Source organism: Balaenoptera musculus, chromosome 12 (assembly GCF_009873245.2).
Source record: "Balaenoptera musculus isolate JJ_BM4_2016_0621 chromosome 12, mBalMus1.pri.v3, whole genome shotgun sequence".
Classification (NCBI taxonomy): domain Eukaryota; kingdom Metazoa; phylum Chordata; class Mammalia; order Artiodactyla; family Balaenopteridae; genus Balaenoptera; species Balaenoptera musculus.
The window spans coordinates 28,254,758-28,275,420 of NC_045796.1; the positions used below are offsets into that span (position 1 = coordinate 28,254,758).

Below are 20,663 nucleotides of genomic sequence, written 5' to 3' on the forward strand. Positions count from 1 at the left end.
TTGTAAGATGTTACAGAAAATCCCGAACGAATGTTTTGGCCAATCCAATAGCATAGTAAATCAGCATATTTAAACTCAAATATATCATTATGACATTAAATGCAAAAAGACTAAATACTCCACTGACAAGATAAATATCAGACTGAATGATAAAACAATATTTACTTATCTGATGCTTGTAAAGAGAGACATCTAAACCATAAACATATAGAAAATTAAAGACTAAGAGAATGAGAGATAAGTCACACAGACACTAACAGAAAGCTAGTGGTACAGATTTTAGTATTAGTCAAAGTAGACTTGAAGGCAAAATCATTAATAGAGAAAAAAGGGGTATTTTATTATGAGAAAAGTTTCAATTCAACAGGATGATATAACAGTTCTAAATTTGTATCTAACTAAGTATTTGTCAACCTTTTTTCCATTATCATCCCATTTCCTTAAGCAGACTTTTTTAGATTTGTTTCTCCTCATCACTTCCTTCCAAAAGAGTTTAATACCATATACACTGTATATCTGTTTATGTACAGATTATATACACATGGCCCTCTTTGGAAGGCCATAGACCATTGTGATATGTATTGATTTTTTTGCTTCCTGAGAACCAACTATTAGATTTGAATTATTCAATTAATAATTTTCTAATTGAGTTGTATAGAGTGCTGTACCTAACAACCACAGAATCCAAACTCATTTCAAATGTATGTGAAACATTTATAGAAGTTGGCCATATGTTGAGTCATACAAATAAGATACAACAAATTTCAAAGATCTAAATCATGTATGATCAATTATGATCTATGACCACGGTAGAATTATACTAGGAAACAATGACAAAAAGATAACTAGAAACCCCCAGTATGTTTGAAAATTAATAAATGCACTTCTAAATAATCTAAGTCCAAAAAGAAATTACAATTGAAATTGTTTTGAGCTACCTGATGATGGAAACTCTAAATTTGGGGATGCAACTCTGTTAGAGAAAAATTTATTGGTTTAAATGTATTTATTCAAAAAGAAGAAAAACTGAAATGTTATGAGCCAAACAAACACAAAAAACCCTGAGAAAATAGAAAAAAAAAGCTCAGAAAAGAAGAAAAAGGGAAATAATAAAAGACTAAAATTAATAAATATAGACAATAAATACACATAAATAAAGAGGATTTAAAAAGTCAAAAGTTGTTTACTTGAAATATCTAATAAAGTTGATAATCCTGTCAAAACAGAAATGGCATAGTAAACTAATAGTAAAAATAAAAAGTTAGACTAATATTAAAGCAGGGAATTATGAATAACTTCATGCTAATTACAAAATTTTGATAAAATAGTTGACCTAGAAATACACAACTTACCGTAACTGAAAATAAAAGTAGAAAACCTGAATAACCTATAAAAATTAGTGAAATTAAAACCATAATTAAAATCTTGCCCACAAAATATTCCAGGACCAGATGGATTTGTTTACAATTTCTAACAAATATTTAAGGAAGAAATAACATGAATCTATATAAATCTCCCTCCTCCAAATTTTTAAAGGGTAATATTTTCTATTTTTATGAGGTCAATGGAACCTGGCTGTTACCAGAAAGAATAATTTTAGGCTAACCTTTTTTATGAACATAGTTGCAAAATCCTAAAAATTATTAGCAATCCAGAAACAAGGTAATAATGGATTAAAAAAAAAAAAAGCATAACACATCATGACCAAATTGGGATTACTCCAGGACTTCAAGTTTGATTTGACATTGTAAAATCAGTCACCACTACAGCAGAAAAATAGAGAAAAATCACATGGTAGATATCAGAAAGAACATTTGATAAATCAAATATTTATTCATGATAACTCTTAGCAAACTAGAAATAGAAGAAAACTTCTCAATATTATAGAGAATATAATACTGAATGATAGAATGTTGAAAGCTTTCCTTCTAAGATTGAAAATAATACATTACCCACTGTTACCTCTTCAACAATTTACCGAAAATCCTAGCTAGTACAATAAGACAAAACTATCAGTATTAAAAAAGAATATATATGCCTACCATTATTCTTGGATAGCATGATTGCCTACATAGAATATCAAAAGAATCTACAGATAAAATATGAGAATTCCCAAGTGAGTTTAGTAAGGCTGCTGATAACAAATTGACATACCAACAATTAATTGGTTTTCTATATATTAGTAACAAAAAGTAAAAATTGAAATTGAAGAGATAATATTTAGAATAGCATCAAAATACTAAGTGTTTAGTAATATATCTAGCAAGGAATGTGTAAAATGACCACAAAGCAAGCTAGAAGATATTAGTGAGAGAAATTAACAAAGACCTAAATAAATGGAGGGATATACTATGTTCATGAATTGAAAGACTCAGGAAAGATGTCAAATCTTCCCAAATTGGTCAATAACCAAAATTTCATTTTTAGGTAAGAATCTTAAGTTAATTCTAAAATTTATATGGCAATGTAGAGAATGAAGAATGAACAAAATAATCTTGAAGAAGAGAACAGGAGATTTTACGAATGGGAGAAAATATTTGTAACATATATAGCAATCAAAGATATCAAAATATATCAAAAATTCCTATAAATTAATATATAAATGACTTGTTTAGACACTTCACAAAGAGGATATTTACATGGCCAATATATATGTGCAAAAGTGCTCAAACTTGTCAATAATCAGGAAAATGCAAATTAAAACCACCATAAGCTATCACTACACACCTCCTAAATGCTAATATGTAAGGTTAGTGAGGAAGGGAACTATCATACATACATTGTTGGTGGGAGTGTAAATTATTTTAACCACCTTGAGCAGTTTTGAATTTTCTACTGAGGTAGAACATAAACATTCTCTGTGGCCCAGCAACTAATTCCTAGGTGTATGCTCAGCAGAAATACATGTACAGGTGTATCAAAAGAATGCTCAGGCCAGTACTATTCATAATATTAACAACTAGATACAACTGAAATGTTTTTCCACAGTAGAATGGGTGAATAAATTGTTGCATATTCAAGTAATTAGACACGATGCAATAATGAAATTAAATTAGAGCCATAAGCAACAACCTAGTAAGTCTCATTGTATAATGGTGAATGAAAGAATGGAGGGGGCTTGATGGGATTTCTGAGGTGGCAATAATGTAATAATGTTCTGTTTCTTGGCTTGGGTAATTGTTATACATTGGTTCACTTAAAATTAGTGAACCATTCTGTACATTTATATGTTGGGTATTTCTCTGTATGTGTGCTATAGTTTAAAAATAAAATAAAAAACTATATTTCTCTTAAATGTTTAAAACATCCAACAGGACTATGCCCAAAATAGTTACAACTCCATGAAATAATTTTTATAACTGTAAGCAAATAATACCAGTTGATACACACATGATGCTTACTACCTTTCATGCACCGTTCTAAGCATTTTACAAACAAAACTCATTTGATCTTCTCAACAACCTTATGAGGCAGATATTTTAAACACCTTCATCTTATAAATAAGTACAGTGCGGGCCAGAGAGATTAACTGGCTTAGGATCCCAGAGCTAATAAGTGAACCACAATGAATGGTGCCAGATTCTGCACTGTTCATCATTACGTTACACTGCCTTTCAGAACAAAACTTCTGAAGTTTAAAGTGTCAGATTCACCCACTGCGAATGAACTTAAAATGAAATAATGTTTCCTCTATACACTGGAACCTCCTATAAATAAACATATTGCATAGATTGCTTTAACATTTTGAAATAGATATTTTTATGTTTTGTATAATAATTTAAAAAGTCTTTTTCTAACTCATGCTTAGAATGATCAAAGATGGATTTAAACACAGTGCATTTGAAACATATAAAAACAATAAAAAACTGTCATTAAAAAAGCTAGGGTTGAATTTCAACTCTATTAGTTTTAACTTCTGTAAACTTCAATTTCCTTGCCATTAAAGTGGGCATAATGAATCCTCTCCTAACAGGAATGTTCTGAGAAAGAAGTGACTTGACATTTGTGCCTTGAACTAAGCGACTAATTACATATGAAAGCTAATCCATCTGCGTGTGTAGTGAGTAAATCTTAGAAAGTTTAGAACATAAAGGCAACTCATTTTAAGTTCACATTTAAGAGACTTAAAAAGTCAAAAATGCTAAATAACTTGCCCAAAGTATTACACTTAGTAAGGCTAGCATCTGGAACTTGAACGCAGGGATTTAGGTTACAAGGTCAGTGTTCCTTGAAAAAAGTTTGATTCTCATTTTTTTCTTCCTGTTTTCCCTTCTCTCTCCACATAAAATACACAAACTAAATTTTTAGAAATTACATATTGTTGCCAATTAATTCAATAAATGTATCTGACCTATTTTTAAAAAGATTTACGTTAAAGGAGACATATTTTAAGTAGGCTATATTCTCCAACTGACTGTTTTTGACACAAATACCATTAAAAGTTTTTATATACATTTGTCTTCAAGTTTGAGAAGGGTTTGCCCTCTGTCTCTCTCATGCACTCACACAGACACTCAGGGGCAACATATTAATGAAAAAGAAGATAGTATTTTTCAATTACTTTATTATTAGCCATTGGATTATTTTTAAATGATTAATAATTTTTTTAAAAATTAAAAGGGACTTGTAGAGAAAAATTTAGAATGTCATTCAAAACTCTTATCATACATAAAAAGCAGATAAGCGGTTGTTTCAGAATGGAGAGAGGGGTAGAGGGAGGGACTACAAAGGCACAGAAAAAAATTGGGGGATGATGGATATGTTCATTGTCTTGAATGTGGTGATGGTTTCACAAGAGTATCAAACTTATCAAATTGTACACTTCAAATATGTGCAGTCAATTGTGTGTCAATTATGCCTCAATAAAATTGTTTAAAAAAAAAAACTCCTATCATACAAATTCCTATCTGTTTTGTGTTTATTCCTTTTGTTTTAACTTAAAGATTGTTTTTTACTCCAAACACAATAAAAGTCTAGAAAAATAGAAAATAAAAATTACTAAATAATTAAAATAACTAATACTTATATTTTCTAAATCAAACTAAAAACCAAATTGAAATTGTTTTCATTTCATTGAAACAGCAAGAAGACGAGTCTGAAAGACATGGAAATATACTGTATTTCTATCACATGGAAAACAACTTTTTCCTTAAATTTAATGACCTTTTCTAAATCAAGGCATTCTTTAGACCTCTGTATTACTGCAGCATCTCCTTTTACGAGAATACATCTACACTTTTGTGAATGACTGAGTTCTTTCATCTGGCTGGACACAGTTGGCAAGTGGCATAATGGGAAAGGGAAATGAAAGTCTTTTTTTTTTCTCCTGAAAAACCAAGAAAGGTATAAATCATATTGGAACTGAAGCATTAGTTGCTTGTATTACTGCACAAACTACACATCTCAACACAAACAGTGTTTTCTACTGTTTTATGAATAAATGGTATTATAGCATACTTTAATAAAGTCCATGATGTGTGGTTTCCTTAAACACTATTTGAATAAATATAAATTGTGCATATTTAATTAATTTGAAAAATTAAACCAAATTGACCAATTCTAAAAGAGAAAATTTAGTTAAAGTGTTCAAAGCAATAAAATACATACAGTCATATATGCACATTTAGTTTATGGAGAAAGGTCTCAAATAGTTGGGCAGGCAACAGGACAAAAAGTTTTCTTATGAAAACTTTGAAACATATATGAAAGCTGGAAGGAACTTTGAGCTTGACTAAGCCTCTCGTTTTGTACATGAGGAAACTGGTGCCCTGAGAGATGACTGGCCCAAAGTTACTCAAGCAGGAGGGCTGGGCTATCTATCTCCTCACTTCCTGGACTCTTTCTTCCGGGGCATGATGGCCTCCCCACTTGTGTTAAAGGCACACGGGAGAAATTCAATATGATTGAAGGAAGAAGCTAATGAAGCAATTAAAAAACAGAACTCTTTCTTCTTTTACTTTCTAATTTTCCTCTCAACTTTAATTTAAATATCACGCAGTAATAAATAAATATATATAATTTTTCCACTGTGTATGTAATAAACTTATGGGGAGAAAAGCTGAACAATTCTAAAGTATATACATGAACAGATAGTCTTGTTCCCATCCCATGCTCAAAGTTCTCCTGCCAGAGGCTTCCACTGCTAAGTTTTTTATTTGAATTTCTAGAAATTTTCCATCAGTGTGTGTGAATGTTTATGTTGTTATACAAATGTTAATGCAGCTTTTTTTCACTTAACACATCTTGAAAATCATTCCAGATTGTGCATGTAGATCTAGCTTATTCTTTTAAGTAACTATATTGCATTCTATTGTATGGATTTAAAATAATGTACTCAACAACTCACCTATTATTAGTTTAGGTAGTTTCTGAGTTTTTATATTACAAACAAGGCAAAAATAAACATAATTTGATATATTCTTAGACTAAGATTTACTAGGGTCAAAGAATATGTAAAACATTGAAAATTTAGTGTCTTTATTTTAGATATCAAATTTTGACCAGTTCAGGTATATGTTAACCTCCTTATGTCTACACCTGAACCCATGGAAATACCCCTCACCCCAGACTAACCCTGGACCCTACCTCCCATCCCAGGGGAAAAGAAGAATATTTTTTAAAACTCAAAACTCTTAAATATCCTTCAGTGTATTTAAATTATGTATAAACTCCTGTTTTGAACTGAATCCTTTTTTGTGTGTCTGAAGCAGTGATCAGGTAATGATGATTTTCATCATGTAGAAAGGATATCTTATATATTTATTTACATGTTAAATATGAATGTAAAACACAAAAGGTATTAATAAGACAAGAATCTGAGCAGGAATTTTAATGAAAAATTTTGCACATATTCACCAACAATTAGAAAGGAAAAACTAAAACAAACATTACTTCAAATTTTACAAACGGAAACTCCATCAAAATCTCATTACCAATCTTAATTTTTTCCATCTTCTCCTTACAAATGCAAGAAAGGGAAGAAAGGGAGGCAGGAAGGAAGGAAGAAAGGAGGGGTGAAGGGAGCGGGAAGGATGGAGGGGGTATGTATGACATAAACTTTCTTTACTGGTATATTGACTAAGGCTATTATTTTCATACTTCTATACTGTATGCAAATAAGTGTATAAAGCATTCATGAAAGGGTTTTGATTTTCAATACTGGGGTATTTATACACTAATATATTAAGAATTATATATTGCTTAATAGACTTGTGTGTGTTTTGTGTCATGTTATTTTTAGGTTTATCCAAAACTACAAACCCTGTCCCCTATTCTCCAAGCTTGAGACGTTATCTGTAAACCATACCCAGAGGAGATGCCAGAGGAATGCTCGGACCCAAGTAGGATCCAACCAGTGCCTGGATTAGAGCAGCTCAATTGCATCAAATGCCACCAGCAGGATGAGGCAGCCACCCTGTACCACAGGCCCCAGGTCTCAGAGCAGACACTCAATGGCCAACCAATTCACCAAAAACATCTTTCTTCTGAGGATTCCTCCAACTTAGTTATTAACAAGTTTTCAGTTATTCCCTAAAGAAACCAGAATTGGAGTGGAAGAGATATTAAAGTGAGATAACACAGAAAATCTAGGACAATGATTGGCACTTAGGAAAAAGACACTTGTCACATTAAAGTCTCCAGCTACAGTGAACACAAAGCACATCCCTTTACTGTCTGAAGGGGAACTACAGTCACAGAGCAGCACATCAGCCTCAGAGGAGAGAAAGGGGGCGAGGACAGGTGGTCTTCCTTGGGGAGCAACAGTCCTCCTGCGGAGAAATTCTCCAAAACCCAGGGACTTGTTTTTGTTTTTCCTTGGCAATGAGGGTATTTTGGAGGTGAAATTGCATAAATTTGGATACTGAGTAAAGGCAAACTTTTAAGGGAAGTGGTAGAAATAAAGGATGGGAGAGGTGGAAGAATAAAAAGAAATTAATGCTAACTAGTCAACATTAATCTTGTCAGGGTGAAGTTCAGAATCTGGAAAGGAAGAAGGCATCCCAAAAGTATTCCAAAAGCCTCATTTTAAAGAGGAGGCAGTTGGGGCCTCCAAAGTTTAAGAAATTTGCCTTAACTCACACAGGTCATCTCTGAAAGTTCTGAGCCACTTTGGGAGGTTTCCTGCCACCAAGGACATTCCTGCGACAGTACAAGGCATCAGTGGTCAAGCCCATCACAGCTTGGGAACCCTCCTTGCTTGCACCAAATGGCTACTGGAACCTGGGGCTGCTGTCAAAGTTCTCGAAGGACTCCTGCTTTCTGGAACTCCTAGGGGTTCCAAGTCCAAGTGACGATGGAGAAGATATCAATGTACTGATTTAATTCACCATCTCAAACCTATACAGTAGCTTAATCAACTAAAGGGAAAACTTTGGCTTCCTTTCACATTATATTTTTTAAGGACACCATTACAAATATATCATTTCAAAAGAATGACAATGCCTTCCATTGGTCATATTAAAGACCACAATAATAGGCGTAAATATCTATATAGATGGAAAATTTAGATTTTTTTCTTGAATTCAGTTGCATAAAGCAACCTCTTTTGTTTTTCTTCATCACCACCTCCCTTCCAAATTTTCTCTGTTCCTCCATTTCTCTGCCCAGGCTCCACTATTTGTTTAAGTTCAACCAGAATGTAAGTTTCCTGAAGGTGGGAATCATTGCTTATCTATCTTTTTATTCACTTTGCCTCAGTAGGCATAGCCCTTGACATGTTGAAAGCACACAGTAATTTTTTTTTTTTAATAAAGGTTTAACACTCACATTTTTATATACAAATGGAATTTTTAAAAAAACACCAAATAAGAATACTGTAAAAAGTTTCATCTAAAAAAGGATTGTTAGAAATAACCCAATACAACCAGTTTCATTTACAGATGATGAAACTGAGATCAAGAGTGAGCAAGTGGTTCAGAGTCATCCAGCTCGTTAGATCCTGAATAAGGGTGCCCACGGGTCCCCTGTCTCTACCTGCTGCTGTTTTTAGTGTGCTCCATGCAATCGCTTTCTACGTACAAATGAAATTATCCAGATACCTAAGCGATTCTTGGGAAAGTATAACTGCCTTGATTATACACTAGGACTTGGACGCACGTCGTTGTACCCTTTGTTCAAATCTCTAACAATGCCTGGAACGTAGTAGATATTGTCAGTTTGGGTTTCTACACCCCTTTTTCCCTTCTATCCCCCAAATTTCCATATCGACCACTTTAAAGACTGCTAATATACCAAGTATGCATCACCTCAGGAATCAAGGTTAGCATGTTGACAAAGCCACCTAGGATGCTTGTAAAGCCAATGGTCCTGATGCCTGTAAAGCACCCCAAGGCTGCCTCCCACATGAGGGATGGGCGTGCTCCCCAAGACACATTCTTAGGAGAAGTGAGGATGCCCAAGGGGAAGCTCTGAGGAGGAATGGGGAGGCCACCACGGGGAGGCGCTGACAGAGAGGGTCTCATCTCATTTCCAAATGCCAAGTCTCTTCTTCTTTAGCTAGACTTGCCTCCTAGAAGAGAGAGTCCTACTTGTCTGTGGATTCTCTGGGATATATAAGCTGAATCCATGGGATGGTGGAGTCTTTGGGTAAAAAGTTCTGAACATTGAGGGTCCTTCAAAAAGTTACCGCCCAAAAGTCAAGGTGAGTTGAACCACTTAGAATACCTGTTAGCTTCTACATTTAGATGTTCTAAAGTCTATTCTGATTCTTAATTTTGACACTTCACTTTAATATAATGAGGCCCTTTTACTCTTGCTTGGGATTAGTTTACTGCTTAATAAATTCCTTCCAGCACTATGTTCTGTCAGTCAACAAGCAGCTTCCCCTGTGATTTGAGCCTGCTTAACAACAAATTCAACTTTGGAAGATTAATTACTAGGTAGAGGCATTTCCATGTGGTACATGCTCACTTTGAGGAAACTTGGTCATTTTACTTTTGCCTCTGTTTGGGGTAACAAGGTTCTCTGGCTGAAAAGAACACCAGTCAATGTTTGCAATGCCCTCCTAAATAGATTATACTTTAGGTTGGACTGACACAAAGGCTTTTTTCAAAGACAGTTGAAAATGCCGTATTTGAAATTTATTTAAATAATTTACAATATATGAAGGGTAGTAAATTCTCAGCAAACATTTTAACTAGGTATTTATTGAGAACTGACAATGAGTAACTTTGTGCTGAACATCGTGAAAGGCATTACAAGATGTACTGGTGCAATTAATTTCCCTAAGTTGGTGTCTGCTCCTGACACATCTTGGATTTTTCCACCCTTGCCCTAAGTAACTTGATTCAAAACAGAGTTTCTCCCAGCTAATTGGCTGACATATAGTCACCGCTGATTTTGTCTCAACTGAGTACACTCTGAAATCAGACAGCTTACAGAGTCAGGTAAAAATCCTTATAAAGAGGATACAGACTTTGGAGTTGCAACTCGTCAACTCTGGGCTTCTACTTCAGACAAAAAGAGACTTCATTTTATTAGAGAAAATGTCAATCAAGACGTTACTACTGACACCCGTCTTTGTTTCACCAGCCAGTAATAAAAGATAAAGCAGAGGAAATGGAGGAGCTGCAGTTAGGCATTTGCAACACACAAAGTCCTTGTTTTCCCACTAGGCGCTGCAGAAAAGCAATTGTCCATTCACAGCACATCCTCTGCATTTCAGACCTAATATTTTTGCAGTTCTTAACTTGGTACATTACACTCTTATGCAGTTAATTTCATTAATTCTTTGAAATTCACTATGTGTTTTACACCTTGCTTAATCTTACTGCTAACATGACCCAGTTTTAAAAATTTCTCTTAACGTTGAGAATAGAAACCTTTGGGAAAAAAAATCAAGAAATTCTGGAAGCAGTAATGGTGTCAAACAATCCTGTCTTACTTGCTATTTTATAACTTTGAGAAGGGTAATAAGGAAATCCATGTGAACCATATATTACTTGAATTGCTCTTACAATAACTGACTCTAGATAGGAATGATTTTTAGCAGGGGTCCCCCTCAACCCATAATAATAATGTGCCACTGAAAACAATATTAGCCTTGGTTTAATTGCCCTGCTTCCCACCCCGGCAACGTTTAGTGGTTTACTGTATATAAATGCATATGCCTGTCTTCAGGGGCAAAGAGGTTTACTGTAACATTTTAATAGTCATGCTGGCTGAACACATGAAGAACAGAATCTATAGAAGATTAATTAGTTCCCAGGCTCAGTCACTCAAGTGCCTAATTAAATATCTCACTCTGCTTTCAACTATTGTAGGAAAAGATAATTAGCAAATTTGCAGTGCTAATAAAGAAGTTTTATTCTCCTTTATAAATAATGAGATCTAAATCATTGGTCATGTAATTCAGGGACTGCATCTCCCCTGTTGACTTCTAAATCCAGAACATTAAAAAAAAATGCAACAAAATGATAAAGTGCATTTTCCTCAAGAGTTCATTTTTCTGACACACCTTCTATAGGTTTTTCTACCTTCAATCTCATTATTAGCTTCCTCCTCTCTTCATACTAATTTCTTCATCTTCTGTCAACCAACATGACAAACTCAAGAGAAAAAAGGATTTTCTTTTTCCCTGTTCCGCAGCCCTCACTAATCTCTTTACCAATATTTTCCTGTCCTGTCCCACCAAAAAGAAAAAATGACTCAACTCTTAAGATTTACATTGGAGAAGAAATATTGCATTCATTAAAAAAGAAGCCAAAGGAAAAAAGGCAACCCTCCTCAGGAGGGGCTCAAAGTGCAGCGAAAAGGCCGGAGTATCTCATTAGGCTGCTTGGAATGAAACGGTTAATTCAGGGTAAGTGATAATGTTTAGTCAGTTCGCCTAGAAAAAGGAAGGAAATTCAAAAGCTGGTTGCTGTAGTAACAATCACAGACCAAAAAATATATACATACAGGTTCATTTAAAATAAAACTCCTGCCACCTCTCTGTGATTCTGTTCTCTCAAGAAAAATGAGTTGCCGCTGAAATCTGTTGTACCTACCTCAACCATTAAACAAGACATTTAACCATAGTGGCAGTTCTGTGACCTTTGAATGCCGTGAAATCTCTGAGCGGTGCTGCTTGTTCATGAAGACTTGTGCTGCGGAATCCAGCAACTTCATCCAGGATTAGGAATATAATTAAGTAAAAAAAAAAAAAAAGTAACACAAAAGCACACAGAGAGATCGGGGAGGAAGGAAGGTAGAAAGAGATTCTCTCTGGGTGAGTATACCACGTTTCTTTCTCCCAGGCAAGTGCTGGGATGGAGCCGAGCCTGCTGCAGTGCCCAGACCCACCGACTGGCTGGGGGAGCAGGCAGCCGGCCTGCTAGGCTGGGAGGTGCTGTCAGTTGCCACAGGCAAGGAAAAGCGGAGACCAATCGGCTTCAACTCTGGCAGCTTACTGGAGTGGAGCCTTTTCTGTTTCTGTTTCCTCATTTCAAGAGTGACGTCAAAGGGTTTAGTTTTCCTCTGCATGTGCTATTAATTTTAAAGTGCTGTGCTATGGGAAGAATGTGTGTGTGCCTGGGCACCCCACTCTCGGGAGAACCCAAGAGACATTTTCTATTTTCAGGAAAAAATTTTAACAATTGAAACTACCTTGTGGTGAGGTGTATCAAAAAAACAAAATAGACAAGAAACACTGAGCTAAAAGACAGCATCAAGATTTATATTTTTCTCAAATGTGAGTGTATGTACTTTTGCTCACTTCCCAGCTGTTGCTTGTGTTTGAGCTAATTCGTTTTTACCCTTACCTAAAAATGAGTTGTTAATCTTGAGAGCTGTGGAGGGAGACTTGCGCAAACGAGTTGGGGAACAATATTACGTGCAGTGAAAAACAGAAATCATGTTGATGCTGCTGAGCCCTGCTTTCCTCTCTTTCCTCCAGCTTCTGTGGTGAAGCGTCAGGATTATTCATGCCAGGGAGATCCCGCCTGCAACTCCCCACAGGGAGTCATTCAAGAAGCAGGGCACAGGGATGCCACACAAGCCTGCCTGGGGCTTCAGCACGTTCTCTCCCAAAGTGTGCGAAGGTACAGTTGTTTAGGGCTATTTCCTCTACCAGGGCCCCCAGCTCATCCCTGTATTTCTCTTCCCACTCTGGAAAATCTCGGCGGTGGCCATCTGTTGTTTCTGCCTTCTCCATATCCTCTCCCTTCTCCCCACCCCCCCGCCCCATTCTGCTAACAGAACCTCTTGTTTTCTTCCGGAACCTTTCCCTCCTCTATCTAGAGATTGCATAGCCTTCCCCCTAAGACCCTCCCCTCCAAAAGAACCATAAGGGGCATGTGAACCAGACTGATCAATCCAATTTGTCCGTTGCTTTAGACACGGAAAATGTTTTAGGGGTAAGCACAACATTCAAGAAAGGTGAGTCCTTTCCCAAATATGAATGCTGATTCCTTGAGAAAGAAGGTATTTATACCTCCCTGAGATCCTACATGCTAGGGTTACACAAGCTGTAGTGCTTGGGATTCCTCTTTGATGTTGAAGATACAGCAGTGAATGAAACAGGTGGTATCTGCTTTCATGTAGTTTACATTTTGGGGAAGAGGGAAGACAGGCAATAAAAATAAGTAAATATATAATGTCAGTTGATAATAAGGGCTTTGAAATAAAGGAAAGTAAGGGCACGGAGGTGTGTGTGTGCTGTTTTAGGAATGACGATCAAGGAAGCACACTTTTAAAGCAACTGGGAGCAGAGGCCTGAATGCAGTGAAGAAGCAGGTCACCTGTGGCGCTGCATGCCAGGTAGGGAAGCAGTGTAAAGGCCTGAGACAGGTGAATGCTTGGCATATTCAAGAAACAAAAGGGGAACTAGAGTGGCTGGAAGACAATGAGCAAAGGGAAGAAATGAGTTCAGGGAGATATGTCTGGGACAAGATCAGGAAGTATCTTACAGGCCATGTAAAAGGATTAGAATTTATTCCAAGATGGAAAACCTACCAGAGTGCTTTGCGCTATGGAAAGCCTAGGATCTGATGTAAATTCTATGGGATTTCCTCTCTCTTCTGAGTGGAAAATGGCTCTAGGGGAGCCAGGGTAGAGGCAGGGAGACCAGTAATGAGGCCATTTGCAATAATGGCTTGAATTTGGGTGAAAGCAGTGAAGAAGGTAAGAGGGCCAGATTCTGGAGGATGTGTGTGTGTGTGTGTGTGTGTGTGTGTGTGTGTGTGTGTGTGTGTGTGTGTGTGTGTGCTGCCTGTGTGTGCACATAGAATTGGCAGGATTTCAAGATGTGGGGTGTGAGAGCAAGAGAGGCGTCAAGGATAATTCCCAGGATCCTGGCTTGAGCAAACTGGAATAGAGTTGCCACTTACTGACGTGGGGAAGACTAGGAGGAGAACCTGGTTTTGAGGTGAACTAAAGAGTGGTTTTGGATCTTCATTCAACAGGGACAAATATTTATTGATTGCCTACTCCGTATCAGGCACTGTTCTAAGTGTCGACGATAAAGCAGTGAAAAATACAAAGTAACCGAAAAGCTCTTGCCCTCATGAAACTAGATTCCCTAGATTCTTCTGAGGGGAGACAGACTATAATAGGATATTGAATAGTGATAATATTGTGGAGAAAAAAATTATGATAAGGAAGGGTTACTGGTCAGATGGGGGCTTGCAATTTTAAATTGAATATCTAGGGAAGGTCTCACTGCAAAGGTGATATTTGAACAAGACTTGAAGTTGATGAGGAAAGATGTAGGGAAAGTGCTCTGAGTGGGGGGGTGTCGCAGGTGAGCAGCAGGAGATGGCAATAGGCCTAGAGGGCGCAGATCATGCAGGGCTTTCTTGGTCATTGTAAAGACTCTGGCTTTTACTCTCAAAGAAGTAGGGTTTTAAGCAGAGGACGGAGGTGATCTGACTCGCATTTTAACAGGCTCACTGTGGCAGCTGTGTGGAGGTCAGACTGGAGGAAGGGGAACTGATGGAGGGTATATTGCAATAAAACAAGCCAGACATCATGGTGGTGTCGACCAGGATGGCTTTGGTGGAGGTGGCTAGAAGGGGTTGGCTTCTGATTATATCTTGGTGTTAAAAACAGTAGGGTTTTTAAAATGGATTGGACACTAGGTATTAAGGGAGGTAGATTAGTGAGAGGAGCCAGTAACATTTCCAAAATGTTGGGTTCCATTAAATGGAAGAATGGAGCTGGCATTGACCAAGAGACAGTGGGAAGAGCAGCCTTTGTAGGGAAGATGAGGAGTCTGACAGTGAACATGTTACCTTTGCCTATAAGATAGCTACATGAATATATTGAAAAGGTAGTTGAATATACAAGCTTAGAGTTCAGGGGACAGTTTTAGACTATAGATATAAATTTGGAAGTCACTGTATATTCACGGTATTTGAAGCCATGAGATTGGATATGATTACCAAGGAAATGAGTACAGATAGAAAAGCCTCAGGTAGTCTAAGATTAAGTAATCAGGAACATGAGGAAGACCCAGTAAAGGAGACTGAGAAGGAGTCTCCAAGAGGTAAGAAAAAACCTAAAAAGGTAATGTCTTGGAAGCCAAATGAAATTTTCAATGATGAGTTTTGCAAAATGAAAGTTAGATGAAGAGTGAAAATTGACCCTTGAATTTAAAATGTGTAAAATCATTTGTGCCCTTGACAAAATCAGGTTCAGTATGCTAGAAAGGGTGAAAGATCAAGAGAGAATGGAAGGACAATTGGAGATAGACAACAATTCTTTCAAGGTGGTTTTCTCCAAAGAGAACAGAGAAATGGGGCAGTAATTGGAAGGGAAAGTGAAGTTAAGGAAGCATTGTTAATATGGGAGAAATACCAGCATTTTGTATGCTGTTAGAAAAAATCCAGTTGAGAGAAACAGTGTTGAAGAGAAGAGAGGGGGAAATTGTTGGAGCACAAATGGAGTGTGGGATAGGCAGAATGGCCCTCCAAAGATGTCCACACTCTAGTCCCTGGAATCAGTTGAATATATTATATTACATGGCAAAAGGGAATTTGAAGATACAATTGAGGTTATGGATCTTAAGAGAAGGAGACTGTTCTGGATTATCTGGGTGTGCTCAATCTCGTCACATGAATCATTTTTATTGGAGTATAGCTGCTTTCACATGAACCATTAAAAGCAGAGAACTCACTCTGGCTGGAAGCAGAAGATTGATGCAGCAGAGTAAGTTAGAGAAATTCCAAGTATCAGAAATATTCAGCACACCACAACTGGCTCTGAGATGTAGGGCCCATGTGCAAGGACCAGAGAGAGGCCTCTAGAAGTTAAAGGCCATCCCACTGATAGCCAGCAAGGAAACAGTTACCTTAGTCCTATAGCTGCAAGGAATCAGATTCTTCTAACACCGTGAATGAACTTGGAAATGGATTTTCCCCCAGAGCCTTGAGAAAGGAACACAGCCCAGCTGACACCTTGTTTTCAGCCTTGTGAGACGCTAAGCAGAGTACCTAGCCAGGTCCACCTACAGATCCATGAACTAAGTTTGTGTTAATTTATTACAGCAGTGATGAAACACTAATTAAGAGTGACTGGCTTTAGAAAGCAGCATGGATGATTCATCCATAGAAACAGAAGAGAAGGCAGAGTAAATGATAGAGCTAGTGCTGGGTGCATTGTGGTGGTATCACAAGACTGTGAACGAAAGTTCTCTGTAACTTCTAATTTCTCAATGGAATGAGAGTTAGGAGCATTGACTAAGAGAAAGGATAGGAGAAGTGGTGGAGGTTTGAGGAGACAATATGTGAAGTAGTCATCCAGAGAGTAAAGTGCAGGAATTATCAAAGAAGTGTAATATAATGATCAAGAGCACTAAGGGCATATTTGAGTTTAGTTTTCATGACTTAAAATGATACCACACAGCAATGTGACCTTTACAATATGCATGAGACATCCCAATGGAAATGCCATGTGGGCAACTTAGATATAATTCTGGAGAACCAAGGGCAGATAAAATGTATTGAATGCCATGGGTGAGCATGAAATCACTTAGGGAATGAGAAGAGATTCAAGGTCTAAACTCTGGGATCTCCCAATGTTTAGATATTGCGAAATTGAGGATGATCGGAAACCACAAAGGAGTATCCACAGAGGTAGATGCACAACCAAGATAGTGGTCTCTCAGAATTTAAGTTCCAACAGTCAGTGCTATGGACTGAATTGTGTCTCCCCTGTCCCCACGCCCCCCAAAACATATAGTTACGCCCTAACCTCCAATGTGACAGTATTTGGAGTTAGGGTCTATCAGGAGGTAATTAAGGATAAATGAGGTCATAAGGGTGGACCCTAAATCCAATATGTCTGGTGCCTTTTAAGAAAAGGAAGAGACACCGGCACTCTATCTCTCTCTATCACGTGAGGATATAGCCAAAAGGCAGCTATCTACAAGCCAGGAAGAGAGCTTTCACCAGACATCAACTCTGCTGGCACTTTGATCTTGGACTTCCAGTCTCCAGAAGTGTGAGAGAATAAATTTCAATGGTTAAATACCTAGACTATGATATTTTGTTATACAACCCGAGTGGACTAATCCAGTCAATTATGTGAGTCAATGAATTCTCTTTTTTGCCTGCAGCCATTTCAGTTGGCTTTCTGTTACTTATAACAGGAAGAGTCCTAACAAATTCAGTATACAGTGTCAATGTTTCCTGGAGGTGACTCTTCTCTCCCTGATATAAATACTACAGCACTTGCAGCTCAAGAAAACTTTAAGGATATATCTATATCTATCTAACCATTTTTACCAAACACAGTAATATCCATCTGAGACTACTGTGTTTAAAATACTAACTGGTTTTCTCAGGCATCATTATTTAATGCATACTTTGGAATGTTCTCTGAAACACAATTTGAAGTGACCACATTTTCTACAATTTATTAGTTTTAAAAATAATCTTAAAGGACCCACCTAATTCCAGCCTCTTCATTTTCTTCCCAAATCCCCTTCTTAAATAGCCTATGACTCATAGAAATGACCACTCTTAGTCATTTTCTCTGCTTTACAATTCAACTCTCTATTTTCTCTATTAATAGAATAGAAAATATGATCCTTCTCTTGCTGCATCTCTAGGAAGATAAATTTCTCAGTGACCTTATAGATGTTAAATTTGTTCTAGAAATACTGAGTATATATTACTGGCAAAATCCAGTGCTATATGTTCAAGATACTATTGGGGTCGACAGGGATCAATAGGATGTGATCTCTAACTTTAAAAGTTATATACTTGGCTTCAAAAAGAAGACACATGTTTTTTCATAGTGATGTCACAGTGATAAGAGGAAAGATGCAACAAGGGCCCTTAAAGTAGAAAAGATACAATGGAAATTCAGAGAAAAGGGAGATTACTTTTACGTGGGGGAATTTGGGAAGACTCTGCATAATGTTGGAGATTTCATCCCTCAACATAATGTGTGTCCCAGATAAGAAGACACACATTATGTTGAGGGATTGACCTGTAGGTTAAATATAATGGGAATATGAAAAGAAAAATACATTGTAACCCCAACATGGTAGATTAGTGAAGAATTACAGAAAGTTAAATCTGGAATCTGACTTTTACTGATTAAGGAATGAGGGATTACTAAAGGTTTGTGAATAGGAAATTAAAATAGCACTAGTGTATTATCAATACTATTAGCAAAATGGTCTCATGCTGGATACAGACATGGTGATTACAATATGGTGGAATATGTAATGTGAGAGGGGAAGTTCAGGGTGATTTGAGAGTATATAGGAGAGAAATCAACACCAGATTTTTAACTCAAAAAGACTTCTCCCTGAAGAAAGTGACATCTGAGATGAGGTCTAAAGGATAAGTAAAAGGTACTCTGGTAAAAAGGAGGGATACTTGAGATGAGTAGGAGAAACGCCAATAAAAAGAGGGAGTACCAAGGATGCAAAAATATTGCATGCTGAGACGATAACGCAAAGACAGACAGGTGAAGATGAGCATGGTTCATTCTAGGGACCAAAGCGAGCTCAGTTTGGCTGTAGTGTAGTGAAGACACTATGGGGACTTTTAATTGTGTTAAGAAATTTGGACTTTGTTCCAAGAGAAATGGGGATATAGTGAAGGGTTTTAAACAATAAAGAACATGACCAAATTTGTACTGAAATATTAGTTTATTGAATTATTAGTTTGACAGTTGTGTGGAGACCAGAAGAAGGAAGTCTGGAGACAGGAAGACCAGAAGAGAATGTATGTGGCTTGGAATAGAGTGGTTGTGATGTGGAAGGAGAGATATGAGCAGATTTAACAGTTGGTTACGAAATGTCATCAATAAGATTTGGTAATGGATTGAAGGTAAAAAGATGAAAGATTTACTGTGAGATCAGAATAAGGAATGAGACTGTCAAGGATGGCACTCAAGTTTCAGGAGTGACAAATGGGTGCCACTTGCTGAGTTAGGTCTGGCAGGGAAGATAATCAGTTCAGTTTCAAACTTAACATCAAAGTGAAGATGGATATGTTGTTACAAAACTCAGCAGAAAAACTAGGCTAGAAGCTTTGATACCATGATATTGGTGAAAGAAGCCATATGAGTCAATGGGATCATTCAGCAAGTGTGCCTAGCGTGAGTCTGGGGAAAAAATGAAAAGGAACCCCAATATTTAAAGGGTAGACAAAGGAAGAGAAGCCTATAAAAGTATGGACAAAGTGGCAACATGAGAAAAAAAGGAAGAGAATGTGATGTTACAGAATCTAAGGAAAAATGTGTTTCAAGGTATAAAATGTTAATCTGCTAAGAGGGAAACAGAAGAACACCTTTTATATCTACTAAGTGGCTATAAAAATTATAACATTATGGCATTGGTGTAGACATAAAGAAGTAGAAAAATAAATCAATGGAACAGAATAAAGTCTGAAAGAGAATCAGTGTATACACCAAAACTTAGTACATGACAAAGATGGTGTTTTAAATGAGTGGAGAAAGAATTTACTTAGTAAATGATGTTGGGACAAGGCCAGCCATTTGCAAAATACAACATCCAAACAAGTTAAACTTAGATTCATTCTAAAATCCATTTACATATATAAGCTACAGTTAGTAAACACTTGAAAAACCAAAATGATAAAGTTGTTGGAAAATATATGACTGGATATATGTGATCCCAAAGTAGAGAAAACCTTCTTCAAAAAGACAAAAAAGCAAAGACCACAAAGAAAGTTGATAAAGTATCTTACAGCAAAGTTAAAGTCTTCTGCATAATCCAAGACATTAAAATAAAGTTAAAAGACAAGGGATAGATTTAAAGGTATTTTCAACCTACATAAAACGTATATAATATGCATTATAATAAACATATAATATATAATATTATAGATTAATATAGCGCTCTCAGATTTATAAACCAGAAAAGAAGGTCTGGGAAAAAAAAACAAAAGGAGCACCAATATTTAAGGGTTAGGCAAAGGAAGAGAAGTCTACAAAAAGTAGCAATTTAAGATGGGAAGAAAGAAAGTTGTATCATAGAACCCCCCCAGATGTGTGTTTTGAGAAAGGTAAAACAGCCAGGGTTTCAAAATTCAGATGTTTTAAGACTTTAGAAAGGTAAGATGGGTATAACCCCTAACACCCTCAGGGGGTCCAGGGCAGCCCATCAGCCTCTCAGCCCATCTCTCCTGGTACAAAGCCCCTAGGGCTCTAGTCCTCATCCTCGTCCTGGACCTGACCCTTCTGGCACACGCCACCCTTCCAAATCT

The 20,663-nt window shown here is 36.8% G+C and overlaps 1 protein-coding gene across 1 annotated transcript in view; it reads right to left on the bottom strand.

Moving 5' to 3' along the window:
- The window catches only part of PDE7B (phosphodiesterase 7B), a 346,643-nt gene extending 334,388 nt beyond the window's left edge, over positions 1 to 12,255 (bottom strand). The window contains exon 1 of the mRNA XM_036872058.1: positions 11,988 to 12,255. Coding sequence (XP_036727953.1) covers positions 11,988 to 12,008 — 21 coding nt within the window. The 5' untranslated portion in view covers positions 12,009 to 12,255. The remainder of the gene's footprint in view (positions 1 to 11,987) is intronic.
- Between the last annotated feature and the right edge of the window lie 8,408 nt (positions 12,256 to 20,663).